The sequence below is a fragment of the Cryptomeria japonica genome, chromosome 9 (assembly GCF_030272615.1).
Source record: "Cryptomeria japonica chromosome 9, Sugi_1.0, whole genome shotgun sequence".
In the NCBI taxonomy this organism is placed as follows: Eukaryota; Viridiplantae; Streptophyta; class Pinopsida; order Cupressales; family Cupressaceae; genus Cryptomeria; species Cryptomeria japonica.
In genome coordinates, this window is record NC_081413.1 from 705,250,401 (window position 1) to 705,272,535 (window position 22,135).

Consider the following 22,135-nt stretch of genomic DNA (forward strand, 5'->3'; position numbering starts at 1 on the left):
TTTTTATAGTTTCCTACATTGGCCGATCCATGTCTAGCATTCTTTCCCTTTGGACTTCAATGAATTGGCCTAGGCTGACCCTTGGCAGTTTGGTAACCTCTTTGGAGTAAATTAAAAATTGCAAATAAATGTTTATATCATAGGGCTGACACCCCTTATTGTAGCACCCTATTTTGGAGTTTTTGAATTTGAAAATAAATATAATTTATAGGGGTTGACGCCTATTGTACTGACCAAGGTTGAGTGAAGAGGTGCATTTAAAAACAAAAGTTGCATCCTTTGCAAAATGGATTTCTTTCATGAAGTCGTGCCCTTTGTGAAGACATAAAGTGTTGTTGCAAAGTATTTTGAATGCAAGCAATTAATTGAATACCTTTCAGATTTCATAGCAGATTTAAGTGCAGAAAAATGAGAGTTTTGGAGCAGCTATATAGCAGATTTATAAGCATATTATTGAAGATCAAATTGCGGATTTCTGAGTAGATATATTGCAGATATTTGAAGGAAAATTTTGGTGAAGCGGTGAGCAGTTTTTGAAGGTGATTTAGGATAGATCTAAGAAGTCACAAATAAATTATTATGTTTGTTCATTAGGAGGTTTGTGCCTTATAATTAAGAAGATCGGGAGGTTGGTGCCTCTCATTGGAAGAGATTGGTGTCTCTTGCTAGGTTGATGTCCAATTGTAGTGTATTGATGTCTCTTGTTGATTGGTGCCTACGAAAGAAGTGTTGTTAATAAAGTAGGTTGCTGTCTACAAGGAGATCTATATAAGCAATATTTTGTCATGGTTTTCTCCTGTAATAGTTTCTACATAAATCATCTTGTGTTCCTTATTGCTAAATCTTGCATGTGTGTCATTTCTATGGATGATTAAGTTTTGAAATAAGACTATTGCGGTTAATTAAGTTTTGAAAAAGTAAAAGATTGTTGTTATACTAATTCACCCCCCCTACTCCCCCCTCAATGTAACTAAGTGCCCTTTAGAGCCTCCCCTCTAGTGATCTCATCTTCAATTGGATCAACGACAAGAACTTAATAAAATCCTTTCATTAAATGTCGGTTTATAATATCATCCTCATCTTGAGTAGATCTTATGCTGTAATGTCCCCTAATAAATAAGTTGCCAAACGTTAAATTTGAAATAATATTAATTACTTTATATTAATATCCCATTCATTAATATAAATAATTAATATTACATGTTCCTATTATTAAAGCATTTTAATAAACACTGTAACTATCTACTTAATAGTTCTTAACTATTATTTAGTTTCTTGTAGGAAATAAAACCAACTTGTTTGGTAAATAAAAGGATGGCGTCAGATGGAAGGATTATGCAGGGAAGAGAAGATTGGATTCCTATGTGTGTTATTACACATCACGTGATTAACCAGCCTTTTGTCAGTCAGTGAACTGACCTATTGGTTGCTTGAGTCTGAAGAAGAATCATCGTTGAAAAAGCAAAGTGCAATATTGTTGGCAAATCCTTTGGTGTGTGTTGTGGGGAGCGCATTCCTACACGCAAGTCTGCAAATGCGTGCATTATAAGTATGGCATAGCGGCGACATTCACACACATTTCGTGTTTTGAAACCTAAAACACGACGTCAACGTGTATTACCCACTGTGGCCCAGTGACCCGATATCAGGATGAAGAGTATGGTCCGTTATTGCCGTAACAGAAGTTCATAGTTTCCCCAAAGCGGAAATGGAAGGGATAATGAATGTGTAGCACGCTAGGGTGATATCGTAACATAGACCGGTCCGTGTAAATCGATTTTCGATGGTATTTAGCTCGGGTGAATCATGTTGTTGTGGATATCTCTTTCTACATTGCCTTCGGTGAATATATGAAGACTCCACGAGTATGGCATCAACAAACATTGCTTAAATATCAGGTGCACTATGAAAGAAATTCTTTAACTCATGTCCTGGTGAAATAAACAATCATTTGATATACACTTCCTTGAATAATGAATGTCATGTTCTCTGTTAATAAATGATATGTTTACCAGTAAGTTTGGAAGTAAAACTGAGAATGTACGAATGAATAATAATATTGTTTAACGTTATTAATTGGTATGCCAATAATCCACTGGCTGTGTTGAATAATATGTTTCTGTTTTAACCTGGACATATATTGCAATTAGCTCTTAGTTAAGGAATTTTACAGTGGTATTAGAGCTTAGAAATCTTGCCAGCATGTAGGGTGTTTTTTTTTCTAGAGTTGGAAATTCATGAACATTTTATGCACAGCTGAGTATGCACCAGGGAAATTATAATTTTCGGAATACTAGGGTCCGACAAAACAGATATCAAAACTCTCCTTTAGCACAAGGTAGCTCTTCTATTCAGTTTGAGATTGAGGACAACCATACTAAAACTGACGAAGAGATTATTTTTGAAACAAACAGTATGGGGGAACCAAAAAACAATAGGGATCTCATAACAACTTTAATTAGAAGTCGACAAGATATGCAAGACAATGTCAACAAAATGACTAATTTAATGACCCAATTCATTAATCAACATCAAAATAATGGAAATAATCTTGGGGCAAACAATGGGGGTAGAGATGAGCATTTTGTCAATAATAATCAGCCAGAAAGAACAGGAACAACCAGACCTTTTATGCCAACTTTCACTGTTAGGAATGTGCAACTAGAAAATGAACTGACAATTAGAGAATTACAGGGTGAGATACACCAAGATTGGTTATTATCAGGGGATGATTTTAGGTCAACAATGACATTTAGAGAGTACTTGGATGTCAGAATGAAACATAGCCCAAGAGGACAGAGAGGGAATAACAGTGAATTACAGAGGAAAATCGGTAAGATGTTTATCCCTTACTTTGATGGGTCAAGGAAAACCGCAGCTAGGGCTTGGGTGTAGAAACTAGACACCTACTTTCAATTAAATCCTATGTTGGAAGATGAAGCAATCAAATATGCAACATTACATCTTGATGGTGTAGCACACGAATGTTGACACCATGGGCAAGTAACTTTGGGTCATAATCAGATTATTACATATGTTGAATTCACTGAGAAACTTATTGATAGATTTGACTCTAAAGATCCTGAACTTCATCTAAAAGATTTAACTCAGCTTAAGCAATCTGGAACTGTTGAACACTACATTTCTGAATTTGAAAAATTGGCAGTTTTAGTAACTAAAATTTCAGAGAGACATAAAATTGTGATATTCATAGATGGATTGTCTGATTCACTCAAAGGTTGGGTTAAGTCCTTGAACCCTCCTACTTTACAAACAACTATTAAAAGAGCAAGAGAATTGGAACCATCTTCAAAAGGGAAATTTTTTAATAAAGCACCACTACCTAAACCTGAAAATGACAAACAACTTTTCAATAAAGATAATTTCCCTAAAAACAAGTTAGATAAAGAGGAGAGAGAAGAACTTAGAAGGAAAAAATTTATGTTTCAGCTGTAGAGAATCATGGCAGCCAGGACATAGATGTTTGGGAAAGGGAAAAATTCATTACATTGAGGTTATGTCAGATAGTGACGATGAAGAGAATGTTGAACCTAATATAGAACTTGCATCACAGAACATAGAATCAAAGACATGTACTAAACATAGAGAAGGGGTAATAGCATCTATGATAGGGACACCTCATTATAATATTTTCAGAGTTAGAGGAGTTTTGAATGGGCAGCGTGTGGTTGTCATGCTTGATAGTGGTTCTACTCATAATTTTATAGATGCAACTCTTGTGGAAAATCATGGATTGCAAACTGAAAAACATGAAGGTTTTGATGTTAGAGTAGCAGGTGGAACTAATTTATCAAGTACTCATAAAGCTCCTAAATTGAATATTACTCTTGGCAATTATACTGTTACTGATGATTTTTATGTGATTGATTTGGCTGATACAAATGTTGTTTTGGGCATTCAATGGATGGAAACATTAGATGAGTACACTTAGAGTTTTAAAAGATTGGAATTTTCTTTTAAGATTGATGATAATAAAGTAGTGCTTCGGGGTATGTCTAACGGTGCTCCCAGGATTGTTAGTGCTAAAAGAATGGAGGCTATTTTCAAACATGGAGATGTGGCATGGTTGTCACAATGTTTAATTTCCAACAAGGTATCAGGATTTGAATCTAAACATTATCAAGATGATTTGTTGAAAGTATTAGATTCACATAATCTGGTTTTTAGTGATATACCTCCAGGAGTTCCCCCTGACAGAGGATTTGAATTTTGAACATACCATTGAATTAGAAGAAGGTGCCAAACCTGTTATCACAACTCCTTACAGACATCCTAAAACATTTAGAGATGAAATAGAAAAGGCAATTAAGAAATTGTTGGATATGGGGCATATCAGGCCCAGTTCTAGTCCTTTTGCATCATCAGTAGTACTCGTAAAAAAGAAGGATGGGACTCTTAGCATGTGTACAGATTGCCACACTCTTAACAAGAAGACAATCAAAAACAGGTATCCAATTCCTCGAATTGATGAGTTGTTAGATGAATTACATGGTGTTGTTTATTTTTCTAAAATTGATTTGAGGTCAGGATATCATCAAATTAAGTTAAGAGATCAAGATATCCATAAAACTGCTTTCTGTTGTCATTATGGTCATTATGAATTCTTGGTTATGTCGTTTGGGTTAACAAATGCTCCGGCAACATTTCAGTCTTGCATGAATCATACTTTTAACAAACAGTTGAGGAAATATTTGCTAGTTTTCTTTGATGATATATTGATTTACAACAAAACTTGGGAAGATCACTTGAAACATATTGATATTGTTCTTGGTATTATGGAATCTCAATCACTTTATGCAAAGGCTTCTAAATGTGAATTTGGAATGACAAAAAATTTGTATTTAGGGCATATGATCAGTGCTACAGGTGTACAAGTTCATTAGGAAAAAATAAGAGCCATTTTGGATTGGCCACCGCCATGAAATCTTACAAATTTACGAGTATTCTTTGGATTATGTAGTTATTACAGAAGATTTGTCAGAGGTTTTTCACAGCTCGGGGCATTGTTGACAGATCTTACAAAAAGGGGGGCATTCTGATGGACAAAGGAGGCACAACAAGTTTTTGAGAAACTGAAAGAGGTAATGAGTTCTTGCCCAGTACTCGCGCTTCTAGATTTTAATCAGCCTTTTGTCTTGGAATATGATGCATCTGGTGAAGGAATAGGAGCAGTCTTAATGCAAAATAAACATCCTATAGCATATGAAAGTAGGAAACTTAATAATCTAGAGAGATTTTATTCTATTTATGACAAAGAAATGTTGGCAATCATGCAGGCATTGGCAAAATGTAGACAATATTTGGTTGGTGGCAAATTTGTAGTAAGAAGTGACCATAAGAGTTTGAGATATTTTTTGGGACAGAAAGACTTGAATGACAGGCAGCAAAAATGGATCAGTAAGATCCAAGCTTATGATTTCGAATTTGAATATGTGAAAGGTAAAAACAATGTTGTTGCAAATGCACTATCTAGAAGGCCTGAAATAAATGCATTATCTGTAGTAACAACTGATTGGAAATCTTTATTGCTGGTTGAATATTCTAAGGATTCTTTTGCCTGTGATTTGCTAGATGGTAATACACAAGATGATAAATATAAGGTTGTAGATGATGTTATCTATTACAAAGACATGATTTACTTGATTCCAGGATCGAAGTTGAAAGAAACAATCTTCCAATAAGTGCATGATGTTCCTTTAACAGGGCATCCCGGCTACTTCAAAACTTACCGACAGATAAGAGAAAGATTCACCTGGAAAGGACCAAATAATGATGTCCTTCGTTATATCAAAGAATGCATCACTTGCCAACAAAATAAAGTAGAGCATACTTATCTGGTGGGTCTATTGTAGCCATTACCTATACCAAAACAGAAATGGGAAAGTATATCAATGGATTTCATTACAGGCCTATCGCGATCTCAAGGTAAGGATTGCATTTTTGTTGTGGTTGATAAATTAACTAAATTTGCACATTTCTTATCTATGACTACAAAATTCACCGCTGTTCAGCGTGCAGAACTATTCTTTCGAGAGGTGTTCCATTTACATGGCTTACCAAAAAATATAATCAGTGATCGAGATAGCAGATTTGAGTATATTTTGGGGGGAACTTTTCAGATTGACAGGTACAGAGTTGAATCACAGTACGAGTTATCATCCACAAACCAATGGACAGACAAAAATAGTAAACAAGTGGATTGAGGGATATCTTCGTAATTATGTGTCTGGACATCAGAAAGCTTGGGGTTGTTGGTTATATTTGGGTGAATACTGCTATAATACTACATATCATATATCTATCGGTATGACTCCTTTCAAAGCATTATATGGGTATGATGCACTATCTTTTATTGATCTTACTTTTGATCAGAGTAATGTACCCAAATCTCGTGATGTACTTCAGGAATGCCAAGATATATTGACAACAAGGAAAATTCGCAATGTGCACAGAATCAACAGAAAATTTATGCAGATAAGAAGCATGTTGAGTGTCACTTTGACATAGGAGATTTGGTGTATCTCAGACTACAACCCTATAGGCAGTCATCCCTCAAGTGTAGTGGGGCTGAGAAATTGAAGTCTCGGTTTTATGGGCCGTACCAGGTAATTTGAAAGGTTGGTGCAGTGGCATATGAATTAGAGTTACCGACCAAAAGAAGAATACATAATGTGTTCCACGTATCTTGTCTCAAAAGAGCTTTGGGCCAACAAGTGAAAGTTTCAGAGAATCTACCACCACTAGATGAGGAGGGAAAATTAGCAATGATACCTGAAGTGATTTGGGAGACTCGAGACAGGCATTTGCGGAATAGGACAATCAGGGAATATCTCATTAAATGGTAAAATTTACCATTAGATGATGCTACTTGGGAAAATGAGCAGGTTCTTCAACATCCGGAGTTACAGTTGCTTGTGGGCAAGCAACATTTGGGCAGGGGAGACTATAATGTCCCCTAATAAATAAGTTGCCAAACATTAAATTTGAAATAATATTAATTACTTTAATTTAATATCCCATTCATTAATATAAATAATTAATATTACATGTTCCTATTATTAAAGCATTTTGATAAACACCGTAACTATCTACTTAATAGTTCTTAACTATTATTTAGTTTCCTATGGGGAATAAAACCAACTTGTTTGGTAAATAAAAGGATGGCGTCAAATGGAAGGATTATGTGGGGAAGAGAAGATTGGATTCCTGTGTGTTATTACACATCACGTGATTAACTAGCGTTTCGTCAGTCATTGAACTGACCTATTGGTTGCTCGAGACTGAAGAAGAATCATCGTTGAAAAAGCGGAGTGCAATACCGTTGGCAAATCCTTTGGTGTGTGTGTTGCGAGGAGCGCATTCCTACATGGAAGTCTGCAAATGCGTGCAATATAAGTATGGCATAGCGGCGACATTCACACACATTCCGTGTTTTGAAACCTAAAACACGACGTCAACGTGTATTACCCATCGTGGCCCAGTGACCTGATATCAGGATGGAGAGTATGGTCTGTTACTGCTGTAATGAAAGTTTGTAGTTTCCCTGAAGCGGAAATGGAAGGGATAATGAATGTGTAGCATGCCAGGGTGATATCGTAACACATACTAGTCCGTGTAAATCGATTTCCAATGGTATTTAGTTCGGGTGAATCGTGTTGTTGTGGATATCTCTTTCTACATTACCTTCAATGAATATATGAAGACTCCACGAGTATGGCATCAACAGACATTGCTTAAATATCAGGTGCACTATGAAAGAAATTCTTTAACTCATGTCCTGGTGAAATAAACAATTATTTGATATACACTTCCTTGAATAATGAATGTCTTGTTCTCTGTTAATAAATGAAATAAACAATCATTTGATATACACTTCCTTGAATAATGAATGTCCTGTTCTATGTTAATAATAGTGAGGGAATAAGTGAATAAGAGTCAACGAAGTATGAAAGACTCCTCCACATAGATGAACTCTCAACTATTCTAGTTATAAGACTCATAGGATTTAAAAGACTTTACTTTGGAAAATTATTTAGTAGCAGGAATATGAGACATGCTTTGATACCATTTAATATAGAGAGGTCATGCAACTAGGCATAGGTAGGAAAACAATGGTAGACTTTGATGACCAAATAGTTATGGCTTAAATTATATTATTAAAGAGGAAATTACAAGGCTTCTATTACAAACTTATAATTCTCTGATTCTCAAGATCGCTTAGGATGTAAGTGAAGAGCATACAATTGCCTATGGACTCTAAAACCTAATTTGTAACAATGAGGCATATCCAAAATTATATAGAGTCAGATGTGAGGTTTTACGTCAAAGCTATTAATTGATGTTTTGGATTTGAATATACATGATTTTTAAATTGTATACTATTCAAAACTCTGTAAAACTAAAATGTTATTTTAAAATGGTCTAAAAAAGAATACACTTGCAACAAATTGATAGTCTTGTTATTCTTGATTATAACACTCAACAACATCAAGATAGGCATGTCCTTGAATTATTTGCAAATACCTAATGATATCAATTTATTAACAAAATAATCATAGCTAAATGTATATTTTCATACTTATAGCTATGTTAGAGACATTGATGATGAGATAGTAACGTCACCAACATCCATTTTTTTCTCATATACCAATAGGCTTAATAATTGAGCTCATTAACTAACTAAATAGTAGTAGATTTTAACTAGAAAACTCAAGTACACATAATCATTAGCATTAAATTTTGTAGCATAAAAAAATAAAAATATGGTACAGGGTATGCCAATAAATCCAATGTCACAGCTTGCACTACTAACAAGAATGTTGGATGATGATCTAATGCTCACCTATTCAACAAAAAATGTATTTTTAAATATTCTAATATCTTTTTACATATAAACTAACTATTGATTAATTGTGATATATTGAAAACTCAGCTCTAAAACAGATGGGGTTGTAAATCTAAGTCGAATGGTAGATGGAGTCTAGGCCTTGAAATATACAATAATTTCACATTTTAAATCGAATTCTTTGTTTTAAAATTAATTTTCATGTTAAAATTTCAAGTAAAAATTATAATATATATATTGTAAATTCATATTAAAATACCTCTACGTGGCCAGTAAACAAATTGTGCATTAGCTCATTAGTGATCATCACCATATTATGTGATTCACTACCATGTATTGCTTGATTATCTCATAGGATCCTAGTACACCTACAATGATAGTGATTGTACCTGTAAGACACGACACCCTCTCTGGATCATGATCTCCTCCAAAGTATAATTGATAACAATTGTAGCATGAGTGGGTTGTCGCATCAATCAAACTAGATGGTCTCATTGCAAGATCATCTACTACACCATGAGATTGGAATATTTGTGTGCCACACTATATTATGGTGAGGCTAGCAATTGGATGGAGAGTCTACACCTTTGGAGTCTCCTTAATAAGTGAAGGAATCATCACCTGATGAATAGCTTTTCGGGCGAGTGGTCTTCATTGTTAGTTTAATAATTGATAAGCTCTTGATCTATCTTGGGTACAACCTCCACCTCTACATCAAAACTCTCTCATATCAAAATAGTTGGGGATCTTATGAAGGTCAAACTTACAATAAAGTTTTCTCAAAAACTATAAAGTCAACGCATGGTTGTTGCAAGGAGTTTAGTCAAAGACCATGTACTTATCCTAAAAAAAAAATTGTCATTCTAATTGAATCTATTGATGAGAAATATATCTTTGATATCACAGAATTGAGTGCATTAGTTTTTAAATAAATGAAAAGAGCACAATTTGGCCTTTTTTATTTCTTTTTGTTTCACCTCATAATATAATAACTTTATCACATAAAATTTGACATGCATCTCCATGTGTTTTCTATTGACTAATTTGACTCATCAATGGGTCAACTTGCTTCATCATTGCTTCCAATGATGAAGCAAGGGATGAATGGTGGGAAACGACTATCCAACTCCTAGGATGCACCAAGATCTCAATATCCTCATACATTATAAAATACATTCTAATTGATGCTTGGTGCATCAAGGGTTGGAAAGTCATTTCTTGAATGGTAGGGGTTTGATATAAATTACTTCAACTTCAAAACTAATTCTTTTATTTAAAACTTATTCTATTTTATATGCCTTGATAACTCCTCTTAGCTTTCTTTAGGGCTTCTTGAAATGTCAAAGGAGATTTGAGTGGCAAAGGGTTCTCTTGAGGCGTATCCTCATCTAAATTTGTTTTGGATCAAGGTTTTGTGGAGTTATGAAAAAAGAAATACATTCTAAAGATATTGAAACTTATAATAATATAAACAATATTTGATTAAAAAATAGAAAATATTGACCTCTTACCTCCCTTGTGATGTGACATTATAAGATAAAATATGTCAAAACTTGGTAGTTTCCTTCAATACTAAGAACATGATCACATTTTTTCTTATGGAAACTTGGTTGTGGTAGAAATAAGACTTTATTTGGGGGGAGTGGGGGCATTTGGTTGGAAGCTTTTTTTCTTTATGAAAACAATAATGCAACATGTTATGGCTTGGTGTTTATTATAATGCAATCATATTATTCACAATTTTTTGATTTGGTTTCTTTTTTGTCCCCAAATTTGATGCACTTGCACAAGACATCATTTCAAAGGGGGATGATGTTAGCAAGATAGAGTTGATAATAGAGCAACATTTGCCCATGCAAAGAGATAATCATGAGTCTTTATTATAATGTGATTACATTCTTTGTAGCTTTTCTTATTTGAATACTTTTTTTTGTCCCTTAATTTGGTGCAATCACTCACAAGACACCATTTCAAAAGGGGATGATGTTAGCAAGATGTAACATTTAACCATTGCAAAGAGATTGTGCTAATTTTCTAAGTCAAAAGACAAACAACAGAAAGAGGCACATGATTAACTTATACTTGGGTATAAGAAAAACTACTACGAAGATATGACATTTTGCAAAATGGCGCATCCAAGATGCAAATCGTAAGTATGTAGTAGAATAATGAATCTATTCCCTAGATTTTCCTCATCAACCCTTAGCAACAAAGCCATCAATATTAATGCAACACATCAAATTGACAGGGATGTCAAGACGCTTCAACAAACTGACATCATTAACAAGGTTCTGGGAAAATTTCATGGCAGAGAAGAGTTTTGAAGGTAGATAAAGGGGAATTGGGACAATAGAGATTTAAAGATTTATTTCTTGTTGAAACATTTCTTCCTAGCTGATTTCAATAATCTAGAGGATAGAGATGCAATTTTGAGGAGAGCCCCATGGAAATCTGATGATCAATATGTTTTTAACCAATAATGGGCACCAAACTTTGATCCTAGGGAAATGAGCCCCTCTGATGGCATAATTTGGATCAGGTTGTACAACCTTCCCTTTGAATACTGGTATGCTCACTATCTAAAACGAATTGGAAATCAAATTGGAATAACTCTAGAAGTAGATGTGGGTGATGGTGATCCAATTTTATCTGTGCGAATGCAAATTATATCTATTAAGAAGCTACCCTAGGGAATTCAACTTCCAACTTCTAGCTGTGTTTGCACTAAAAAGTTGGAGATAGAAGAAAATAAGTATTAGTGTTTATGTTGCAAGAGACGTTCGCACTTTGAAGATAAATGCCCTAGATCCCTGATCAAGCAATGAATTCCAAAAAGGAAACCATTTATGGAGGTTGGTAATCCAATACAGAATCTCATTCTCCACCAAACACTAGAAACATTGCCAACTATCCGTTCGTTACCTCTACCACCAATGGAAGCTAACAATATGTAGAGAAATATTGATGCTAGTGATTTCAACTAGAATGATCCTCAATCATCATAGATTCCAAGTCCAATTCATGAAGTTGAAAACAAGGATGTGGTTGCTTTGGAAGAGGATGTGCTATCAAATCAAGAAAATGTCAATGATGTGCTAGATGTTGTAGAACAAAGAAACATCAATCAATATGTTGCAAAGCTATTGGAAATGGGCTCGGTTAAAGCCAAAATTGGAAGAAAATCTCTTTAAGCAAACAAGGGTTGACGATGCCATGCTTAAGGAACAAACTTAGATAAGATCCTACATGCGACAATCCAAGGGAACTGAGCCCTCCCCTGGAGAGAAATGGAAGTCTTGACGTGGAATGTCAGGGGCTTAAATGCTCCTAATAGGAGACACCATATCAAACACCAACTAAATATTCTGGTTGTTTATTTGGTCCCTTTGCATGAATCCAAACTTGTATCCAAAGATTTCATGTCCTTTGTAAAACACTACAAAACCTGGATGGGTGTTTTAACTTCTCTATGGGAGCCTTGGTGGACTCAGTATGATGTGGAAAGCCAATAAAGTCTCAATCAATTAGAATTGGATGAAGTGGGAGGTAAGGAGTTTATCTACTAATCTTGCTTTCCTTATTTACAACATTTATGGTTCGACAAAAACAACGGAAAAGAAAGCATTATGGGATACACTCAGTCTTGACCTCCATATTGCAATAGAGAAATGCTTAGTGGTTGGTGTCTTCAATGCAATTTTTGATCCTAGTGAGAAGGATAGTAGGCTAGGTAAAATGGGTAAGTCACAGATGGATTTTGCCACTTTCATGAGATTTGTATGATAGATGTGGTACCAAATGCTAGGAAATTCACATGGAATAATCGATGCAATGGGCTCACTAACATTGTCGAAAGGCTCGAAAACTTCTTCTTCTTATATGTTTGGTTGGGTTTTGCTTTTTAGTTGTTTTCTTTGATCAGAACAATTCCTATCTCTAATCATTTTTATGTCAAGGTTCTTGTATATTAGGACCGCCCTTCACCTAAATGTGAATTCAGCTTCAAGAAAATGTGGTTCAAGAGGTAGGATCTGATCAATCTTATGGAAGTATTGTGGACAAAATCAAATACAGTCAAAGGCACAAAGATGTTTATGTTCAACAAAAGACTAGAGTTCTTGAAAAAATAATTGAAGCATTGGAATAAGACATCTTTCAATAATATTTTTGAAGAGAAACAACAAATCAAGGAGGAAATGACTCAGCTTAGCGAAATAATAATAAATAATGGAATGACCCATGTGGAATATGTCAGGAAAAAATAACTTTTGGTAGATTATAAGAAAATCTTGGCTATAGAGGAGTGTTATTGGAGAGGTAAATCAAGAGAAACATGGCTGAAATAAGGAGATCTTAACACCAAATTCTTCCACAATGTAGCCAAAAAGCATAGGGGTTGGTACCAAATCTTGTAAATCCAAAGCACGAAAGGGTGGCAATTGTTGGATCCCTCAAATATTAAAGATGAAGGGATTAAATTCTTTCAAGATCTCCTAGGTGGCATTGATAAAGTGGAACACCACTAAATCTAGATTTCATGGAAAATATTCCCCAACCTGTCAAACAAGAAAACAACAAGTTCCTCTTGGCTTCAATATCCATGGAAGCAGTCAAAGCAATTGCTTTCTAACTCTATTGAGACAAGGCTCCAAGACCGGATGACTTTATGACATTGGTGTTCCAAAAATGTTGGGAATTCATAGGTCCTGATATATGAAGTGTGGTGGAGGACTCCAGAAAGAAAGGCACAATTCTTAGAGACATAAATAATATGAATATTGCACTCATCCCAAAGAAACTAGATTGTTGGTCCTTAGCAGACTTTTGTCCAATTTCATTATGCAACATGATATATAAAATTATTTCCAAAGTGGTAGCAAATAGACTAAAAAAGATATTACCAAAATTGATAACTATGGAGCAGAATGGCTTTATACTAGGTAGGCATATCTCCAACGATATTAGTATAGCACATGAAGTGCTCCATTCAATAAAGAAGTACAACATGAGAATAATGCTAATCAACTTGGATCTAAGCAATCCATACAATCATGTGCAATGGTGATAGCTAATAAAATGCTTGTAATGATATTGCTTCAATAAAAACTAGATAAAATGGATATCTGGTTGCATCTCCTCTCCTAGGTATTTGGTATCAGTCAATAGGGTTCCTTGTGGATTTTTCGAAGGGGCTTGCGGATTGAGGCAATGCGATCCATGTGTTTACGAGAGAATTGGGGCATAAATTATCAGACTTAACAAGTCAACCACTGAAACTCAAATCCAATTAAATCAATCCATAAACACAATAAGAAATATGCAAATCAACAATTGAATAACAAAATCAATGCGATCAAACACAGTCAATCGTTGAATGCAAAAAAGCTCCTATTGCTCTTCTCTTCCTTGCGTATTGTTGGCTCTCTGAGTCATGCTTGATAACTTGCAATATGATAGCAGAAGAATTCAAAGATAGTGGTTGATGAAAAAGGGAGATTGATGACGAATTTATAGAAATTGAAGAGAATTTCCTGAGAGGTGGAACTCAAGTGAGCAAAAAAGCAAATTGATAGTTAGAAAGGTGCATGAAAAAGTTAACTGAATAAATTGAATTAATTAATTAGTCAAAAAAGGTGGAACTGAAGGGTGAGTGTTAGTTAGAAATTAGCATGTGCGATATGAATTAGCATGAAATTGCTTTTAATTTAAATTTGGATTTAAAATTGATTTTCAAAAATATCTGAAATCTTGCTCATGAGATAAAATTAGAATTTGGGAATTTGGAATTTAGAACTAATAGAAAAAATTAGATTAAATAAATTTAAGAAATTTAGTTAATTTAGAAGACTTGGTTAGCTAATTAAATAATTTAAATAAATTATTTAATTATGGAGAAAAAATAGAAATTGAATTTAATTAAATAATTAAATATTATTTAACTAAAGTAATGAAATTTATTTAATTTGGAAGACATAGTTAGCTAATTAAATAATTTAAAGAAATTATTTAATTAGGGAGAAAATAGAAATTGAATTTAATTAAATAATAAAGATTATTAAACTAAAGTTATAAATTTGAAATTAATTAAATAATAAAATATTTAATTAATTTAAAGAAGAGATGTTGTATGATTAAATAATTGTTAGTTAATTTGGAAGACTTAGTTAGCTAATTAAATAATTTAAATAAATTATTTAATTATGGAGAAAAAATAGAAATTGAATTTAATTAAATAATTAAGATTATTTAACTAAAGTAATGAAATTTATTTAATTTGAAAGACTTAGTTAGCTAAATAATTTAAAGAAATTAGTTAATTAGGGAGAAAATAGAAATTTAATTTAATTAAATAATAAAATATTTAATTAATTTAAAGAAGAGAGGTTGTATGATTAAATAATTGGAGGGAAATTAGAAGAAATTGAAAAACTAGAAATAATGAAATGTGATGATTAAATTAATTTAGAAGAATAAAAATTAAATTAATTAAATAATTAAAGAATTATTTAATTATTAAAGAGAAATAATTAGCATGTTAATAATGTGACATTTTTAGGTGTCTACATTTGCCCCTCTTTGAGACAATGTTAGAACAACGTCATTTCAAAAAAAAAAAAAAATGCCCGTAGGGTGTAAAGTTGATGTCCCCTTGAGAGATTGTTTGTGCATTAAAGGCATGAATGATCTCTCGAAAGTAGAAGAATGTTAGATGAAGGATGAAAGAATGATTAGTGAATGGGTTTGATTGCATATAAGAGATGGTTGGAGTGATTTCTAGTTTGATTGATTGATCAGATTGATTAGATTGATAGGATTTGATTCTAGGAATGACACACCCTGTATAAGACAAAGATAATCATCTGGTTTCGGGAAGGACCCATCGTATATAAGACAGATGATTGATGAAATATGATATAAGGCAAATGATTGATGATATATGATGTAAGTGAAGAATGATTAGTAAGAAGTGATGAATGTTAGGAAATATAATTGATTGCTAAATAAAACAGTTGATATGAGGAAATGAAACTATCACAAATTCTTGTGTCTTTATTATAGCGCAACATTTTGATCATTGAGCATTATTTATATAACAATGGAGCTTCGTATGCCAAGATATGAAAAATCAAGGTGCAAATATAATTGATTGCTAAATAAAACAGTTGATATGAGGAAATGAAACTATCACAAATTCTTGTGTCTTTATTATAGCGCAACATTTTGATCATTGAGCATTATTTATATAACAATGGAGCTTCGTATTCCAAGATATGAAAAATCAAGGTGCAAATGATATCCCATTGTAGAAAACAAACACTTTGTGGACAAGGAGTGAACCTCTCCATTTTGGATATAGCACTAAGGGTCGAGGTATGTGTGATAGTCACAAGCATAGCTATCCTTGACTTTTATTTTTGCATAAGATACTTGTCGAATGAACATACTAACACAGACACTCGAAGTACCATTGCCCCATAACTTCATCGGTTCACACCACAAATAGAAAACAAAGAAAAAGATCATGAACTATCCTGACTCCTCTAGTCACTTATGGACATCCTCAAGTAGCATAGGAACGTGACCTATCACCAATTGATAAAGATAAAGACTAACTAGAACAAAATCTAGCAGCCATACTAATCTGTGTCTTCATTTTGTTTGATGTGATGATTGATAAGAATGTCTAGTTTCAGAGACCGAATACCCCATATAAGACCAATTTGTTTGGTTTCGAGTGTACCCTTCCCTGTATAAGACAAGATGATCATTGATTGATTGATTGATAGGGTTAGATGGTTCAATTGATAAGACAGTTGATCGGTTGATTGCTGATCTTGTTATAAGCTCCATGTGAATTGTTTACTGGGTATCTGCTCAAGTGTTTGATCCTTGTGAGACGTTTTATTGCATTATTTTTTTTTATTTTTCAAGGACTTTTTTATGATTTCTTTTTTGAATTTTTTGAATTTTTTTTATGACAATACAACTAAATGAAATCTCTCTTAGGGAAAACATGGTCTATCATCAATTAATAAAGATAAGATTAACTAGGACAAAATCCAACAACCATACTAATCTATGTCATTGTTTTGATTGCTTGATGATTGATAGGAATGTTTGGTTTCAGAGAGTGAGTACCCCGTATAAGAACGATCTATCTGGTTTCGAGTATACCTTTCCCTGTATAAGACATGTTGATGTTTGATATATTTTGATCGATGGATTGATTAACAAGACGTGATCAATTTGATTGCAGACTTTGAGAGTTTGTCTGTTGTTGATTTGATTTGATGTAAAAGACCTGTTAGGATTTATTCTCAATCAAGATGTATTTTTTTTCCCCAATGTCTAGCAAGGCAAGCAATATTATGAGTGGATGAATGAACTATTGAGGTGGAGATGGATAGGAGGAAGATGGAGATAGCTTATTATGGAATCAAAGTTGATTTGGTTTCCAAGGAGTATCTTGTGATGGATAACGTGTTTCCAAGCTAAGGGGATTTGACAGTGTAAGGCAATGGTATATGGTCCACATGAGGGGACATGTCAAGAGCTTTTTGAAGCCATGTTTTTGCATTTTTCTTTTTCTCCTTAGTTTTGATCAAAGATCAAGAGATGGAAAAGAGTATTTGGATGGAGATGGGATATGAATAGGAGAAGCAAGATCATAGGTAGTAATGTATAATGGAAGGAAGGAATTGATATGATAAGGGATATGGACTAGAGGGTATGGATAAGGTGAAACAAATAGGATGCCTGCTACTTATGAAGATCCTTAGCTTTGTCAAGATCAAAGGTGGAAAAACAAGATGGATATAGATAGGGTGATGGATAGTAGAGGATGGATAAGGGGAGGTGTGGCAAGAAGGTTAGAGTGGATGAAACTTCCCCCCAAGTATAGAGGTCTCTATTTGCAAAAGGGCAATATGTGACATCGTCACAACATCTAGCGCAACTTGAAGTAGTGTTCCTGAATATTTCAAAGATGTAGAGCCCACCCACACTTACAACCTCTAGAAAATTCAACTGAACATATCTAGTGAATAGGAAGCATACTCAAAAGGGAAGAAGAATCCTAAAATGGATCAAGATACCTAGTCTTTGATTGCCCATATGTGTGAAAATGCATTAATTATGGTCCATATGATCATTGTGATCCTTAGAATCCAACATGACTAGCTACGTGAATTACCTTGAGTTCAAAAGCAACCTGGATAGAGCCTCGCTGCCAGCAAGCTTCCATAGACCCAGCGTTGTTATCACTATAATTCTCACGAATATTTCTCCATTGCAAGCCAAGTGTCCATAGCCCTGATGGAGTTACTAGCATGTTCCCAAATCCAAGCATTTGATATTACATTTTATGCTTCTTTTGCTTTTCTTTTCTTGCTCATGCTTTTGTTTTGATCTTTTGATATTGCTTTTCCTCTTGTCATTGATATTTCTTTTATCATCATTTATTTTTATCGCATTAGCTTGTAAGCAATGAATCTCATGTGGATTTGAAAATTACAGTGGCGCTGAAGCAGGAATTTAGATTTTTCACTAGCCACGTCTTCACCTAAGAAACCACAATGACTTGGGGCAATTGATTAAGTGTATGAAATATAGTAATTAGAAGATGTCAGTATCAAGATACAACAAGTGATTTTCTTCCGAGTTGAGTGTGCATCCTAACCAAAAGATAGTATTAATGAGGACGACCTCGGATTTTGAAGCATTTCATGAATATATATCTAGGAAATGGACTAAACATAAGATTGAGCATGAACAAGCGTGTGACAAAATAATACAAATGCCTATTTTATAGATGAAGGATTTATGTAAAGGATTGAATGGGAGGGATGGAAGGATGAAAAATAGGTGTTGGATAATAGATAGGATGTTGGAAGATTTGTGCAAGGATAGATGGAAATGTCTTCAAGATCAATGTTGGCACACACCTAAAGAGGTGGTGGAGTATTGGAGGACAAGTGGATCTTAGATTTTGAGATTTTGATAGAGGAGTGGATGTGGAATTTGGGACATAAGGACCAAAATGGATGAAGGAAATGATGGAAGAATAGATTTGGAAAGTGGGAGATGTGTAGATGGACGATTGAAGGAAGCTTTTGGAATAGCAAGTCTGGATGCCAATTTTGATTTTTCTTTGGAATGCAATGCTTTTATGGGAATCCACATTGATTTTGATTTTTCCTTTCTTTTTGGTTCTTTGGAATGCATTGCTTCTATGAGAGACTTAGGAATCCATGTAGTTTTTGATTATTTTGTTTGCTTAATGGGCCTTTGTGGCCTTTTGGATATTGCTTTTGGATCAAATTTTTCTTTGATTTGATATGTCTTTTAGATTGGATATGTTGATCTTTAGACTTATGGATCTTATGCTTGACATCCAAATTGCTTCCAAAGGGAATGTGATTCATAGATGAATAGGAATGATATGGAGGTCTTTTGGATGAGTTGATGTAGGTAGATGGTTGGAAGTTGCTCAATGCGTGCCTTTGTTGGTATTTATTTATGACAAGGTAATTGGATTGTGAGCTAGGGGTATGGATATTAGATGGAAGGATATAGGGTCCTAAGATGGATGGAAGGGAGGAAGGCTTTGAATTTTGGATAAAAGGACCTAAAATGGATTTGGAGGATAGGGCTTGTGTATGCTTAGATTTAGATGGAGGAATATGGGATTTAGTGGGGATACCAACGTTTCCAGTGTGAGTTGTGTAACCAAGGCCATGAATTGAGATTTTCTTTGATATGAAGGGGTTCTAATATACCTTGTTCATGTAGGCCTAACCCTTTGCCTTGATAATGCATGTTTTGACCAAAAAAATTAGCAATAGGATACTTGTTCCTTTTAAAACAAGACGCGAGTCCATTTTGAGGAGGATATGGTTTGGAAGAAATGACAGGATCATGAAATGGACCAGATTGGATGAAAGTGGAGGAACCCATTTGATAGATAAGTGGTTCATGACTAGCCTTGACAGGGGTGATGGGATCTTGAGTTGGATTAGGATCATGAGGGGAATAAGAAGGGATGGTGGTTCTTCATGTGGATATGGAGGATTATGACATGGAGGTGAAGGGAAACTTTGACCTTGACTTGGAATAGGATTATTGGTATTTGAATTTTCTCTTGATTTTGAATTAGATCATTGAAGGGGATGGAAGGGATATTGTGATCTTGCTTAGGAGGTGGATGTTGAATAGGACTTGGAAGGACACTTTTCTCTTGAGATGGAAGGGGATCATTGTGAATGGAATACAAAAGAATGAGGGGATCATCACAAGACTCTTGAAAATTGGGATATTGGTCAAAAATTGGATTGGATGGGAGAGTCATGATATCTTGATCTTGATTTATGCTAAGACTCATTTCTTCTGACTTTGGATTATCCTATTGACATGGGGTAGGAGTTTGGATATGCATGGGGCAATCCTGGAAGGATTCAACATTTTGGCATGATGAGAATTGATTTTGAATGTGTCTCTTTGGAGTAGGTTTGACTTGGGACTTGGTTGAAGTTTGTATTTATTGTTTGAAATTGGCTTGTCATGTTGGTTTGTGAGACAACTAAAGGCATGCAAGCAATAGAGAATCTAGGGACAAATAAGGACATGCAAGCTAGGACGATTATGGACATGCAAACTAGGATGATTATGGACGTGCAAATTATGGAAATCTAAGGACAATTAAGGACATGCAGCCTATGGGTATCTACGGGACAATAAAGGATGTGCAAACTATGTGATTCTAAGGACTATGAAGGACATGCAAAGTATGGAAGCCTAGGGACAATGAAAGACATGCAATGTATGGAAACCTAGAGACTTTCGATAATTTTTTCGATCACAGATAGATGAGAGGAATTTTTACAGTAAAACTAAGGATTTTTCTGATCAAAGATTGAATGTTGTTCTGGAAAAATGCGACTAGTTAGACCAACGAATGTGAAATATTGGTAGAACCTATGCGAGACACTAACAAGACTAATGTGAGACATTGTTTAGACGAATGTGAAACCCTAACTAGACTAATGCGAAATTTGAGTTTTGAATGGTGTTTTCAGTGTTTGAGCAATTCTTAGTTTTTTGGTAACAACCTAAGTTTTTCTATGTTTTGGTGGAATGTGAAATTACAGACAACTAGAAAACAATATGGATGAAATGATCATAAATAGACAAGAACGATTCCTATGGTTGGTCGGGACAATACCTGCTGGATCCCACACCGAAAATTAATTTGAACCACGCTTATTCAGAGTAGACAACCTAGGAATTTGGTAGCACTGGCTCCCCCACCACAACACTCACTTCTCAGGCATACCAAATTCTATATTCTCAAAGATTCGGGGATAAAAAAAGAATTGTTGTTTCTATTAAGAACTGTGAGTATGTGGGCCGCTTCAGAGGTCCGACCTCTTGTGCCAATAGGTAGAAGGTTTTAGTCTTTACAAACAAAGGTTTTTTAGTCATGAGATCCGTTCAGGTGGCTATACATGCGGTGTTTCACTCTTATAAAAGAGGTCTCCCAACCCTTGCAGGTTTTACGCACCACTATGGGTACTTGAGGAGACAGACGTCAATATGACACATGAGCACCCATTGCTTGAGAGTTTCCTCGCAGACACACTTATTTATAGTGGTTTGGAAGGGCTTGGCCTTAGCCTTGTTATCACTTGGGTCATTCCCTCTCACCTGACCTTATGGGCTACTTGAGAGGCAGACCCTCTATAAGGTAAACACAAAAGAGCCTATCTATCAAAACACTACAAATAGTTGTTAATTTTAGTGCACCAATAGAATTGTTAAATATATTATATATTAGCCTTTCCTTAGATATTTATGTATAGGCTTTTTCTTCCTTCCTCCCATGTTTGGGTATATATATTCACTCACACACACACACACATGTACATACATACATACATACATATACTCACTCACACACTCACATTCATATATAAACTTCTGCTTATATATTCATGTATAGGACTTTTGCCTATATATATATATATATATATATATATATATATTACTTCTTTTCATTTTTTTCATTTATCTCTTTATTTATATTTATTTTTTCCTCGTTTTTTTTGTTTTTTTTTTTTATTGGTAATTGGCCGAAGCCTGAATAGCTTTTGACTGGAGCTATGAACCAGTGGGGACACAGTAGGGGGCCCCATCCCCATTACATATCTTTGAATTATTATTATTATTATGTTTGATTACATTGACCCCAAGACCTTCCCCATCCTATAGAAG

General features: G+C 34.4%; 1 protein-coding gene across 3 annotated transcripts in view; it reads left to right on the top strand.

Annotated features, from left to right (window-relative positions):
• Positions 1 to 5,544, top strand: part of LOC131073917 (peptide chain release factor APG3, chloroplastic) — a 195,186-nt gene extending 189,642 nt beyond the window's left edge. For 2 of the 3 annotated variants that reach the window (XM_058010428.2, XM_058010426.2), the window contains 2 exons: positions 4,982 to 5,102; positions 5,298 to 5,544. In XM_058010428.2, the coding sequence (XP_057866411.1) occupies positions 4,982 to 5,089 (108 nt within the window). In that variant the 3' untranslated portion in view covers positions 5,090 to 5,102; positions 5,298 to 5,544. The remainder of the gene's footprint in view (positions 1 to 4,981; positions 5,103 to 5,297) is intronic. The other variant, XM_058010427.2, reaches the window with a different exon arrangement.
• Positions 5,545 to 22,135: the final 16,591 nt, after the last annotated feature.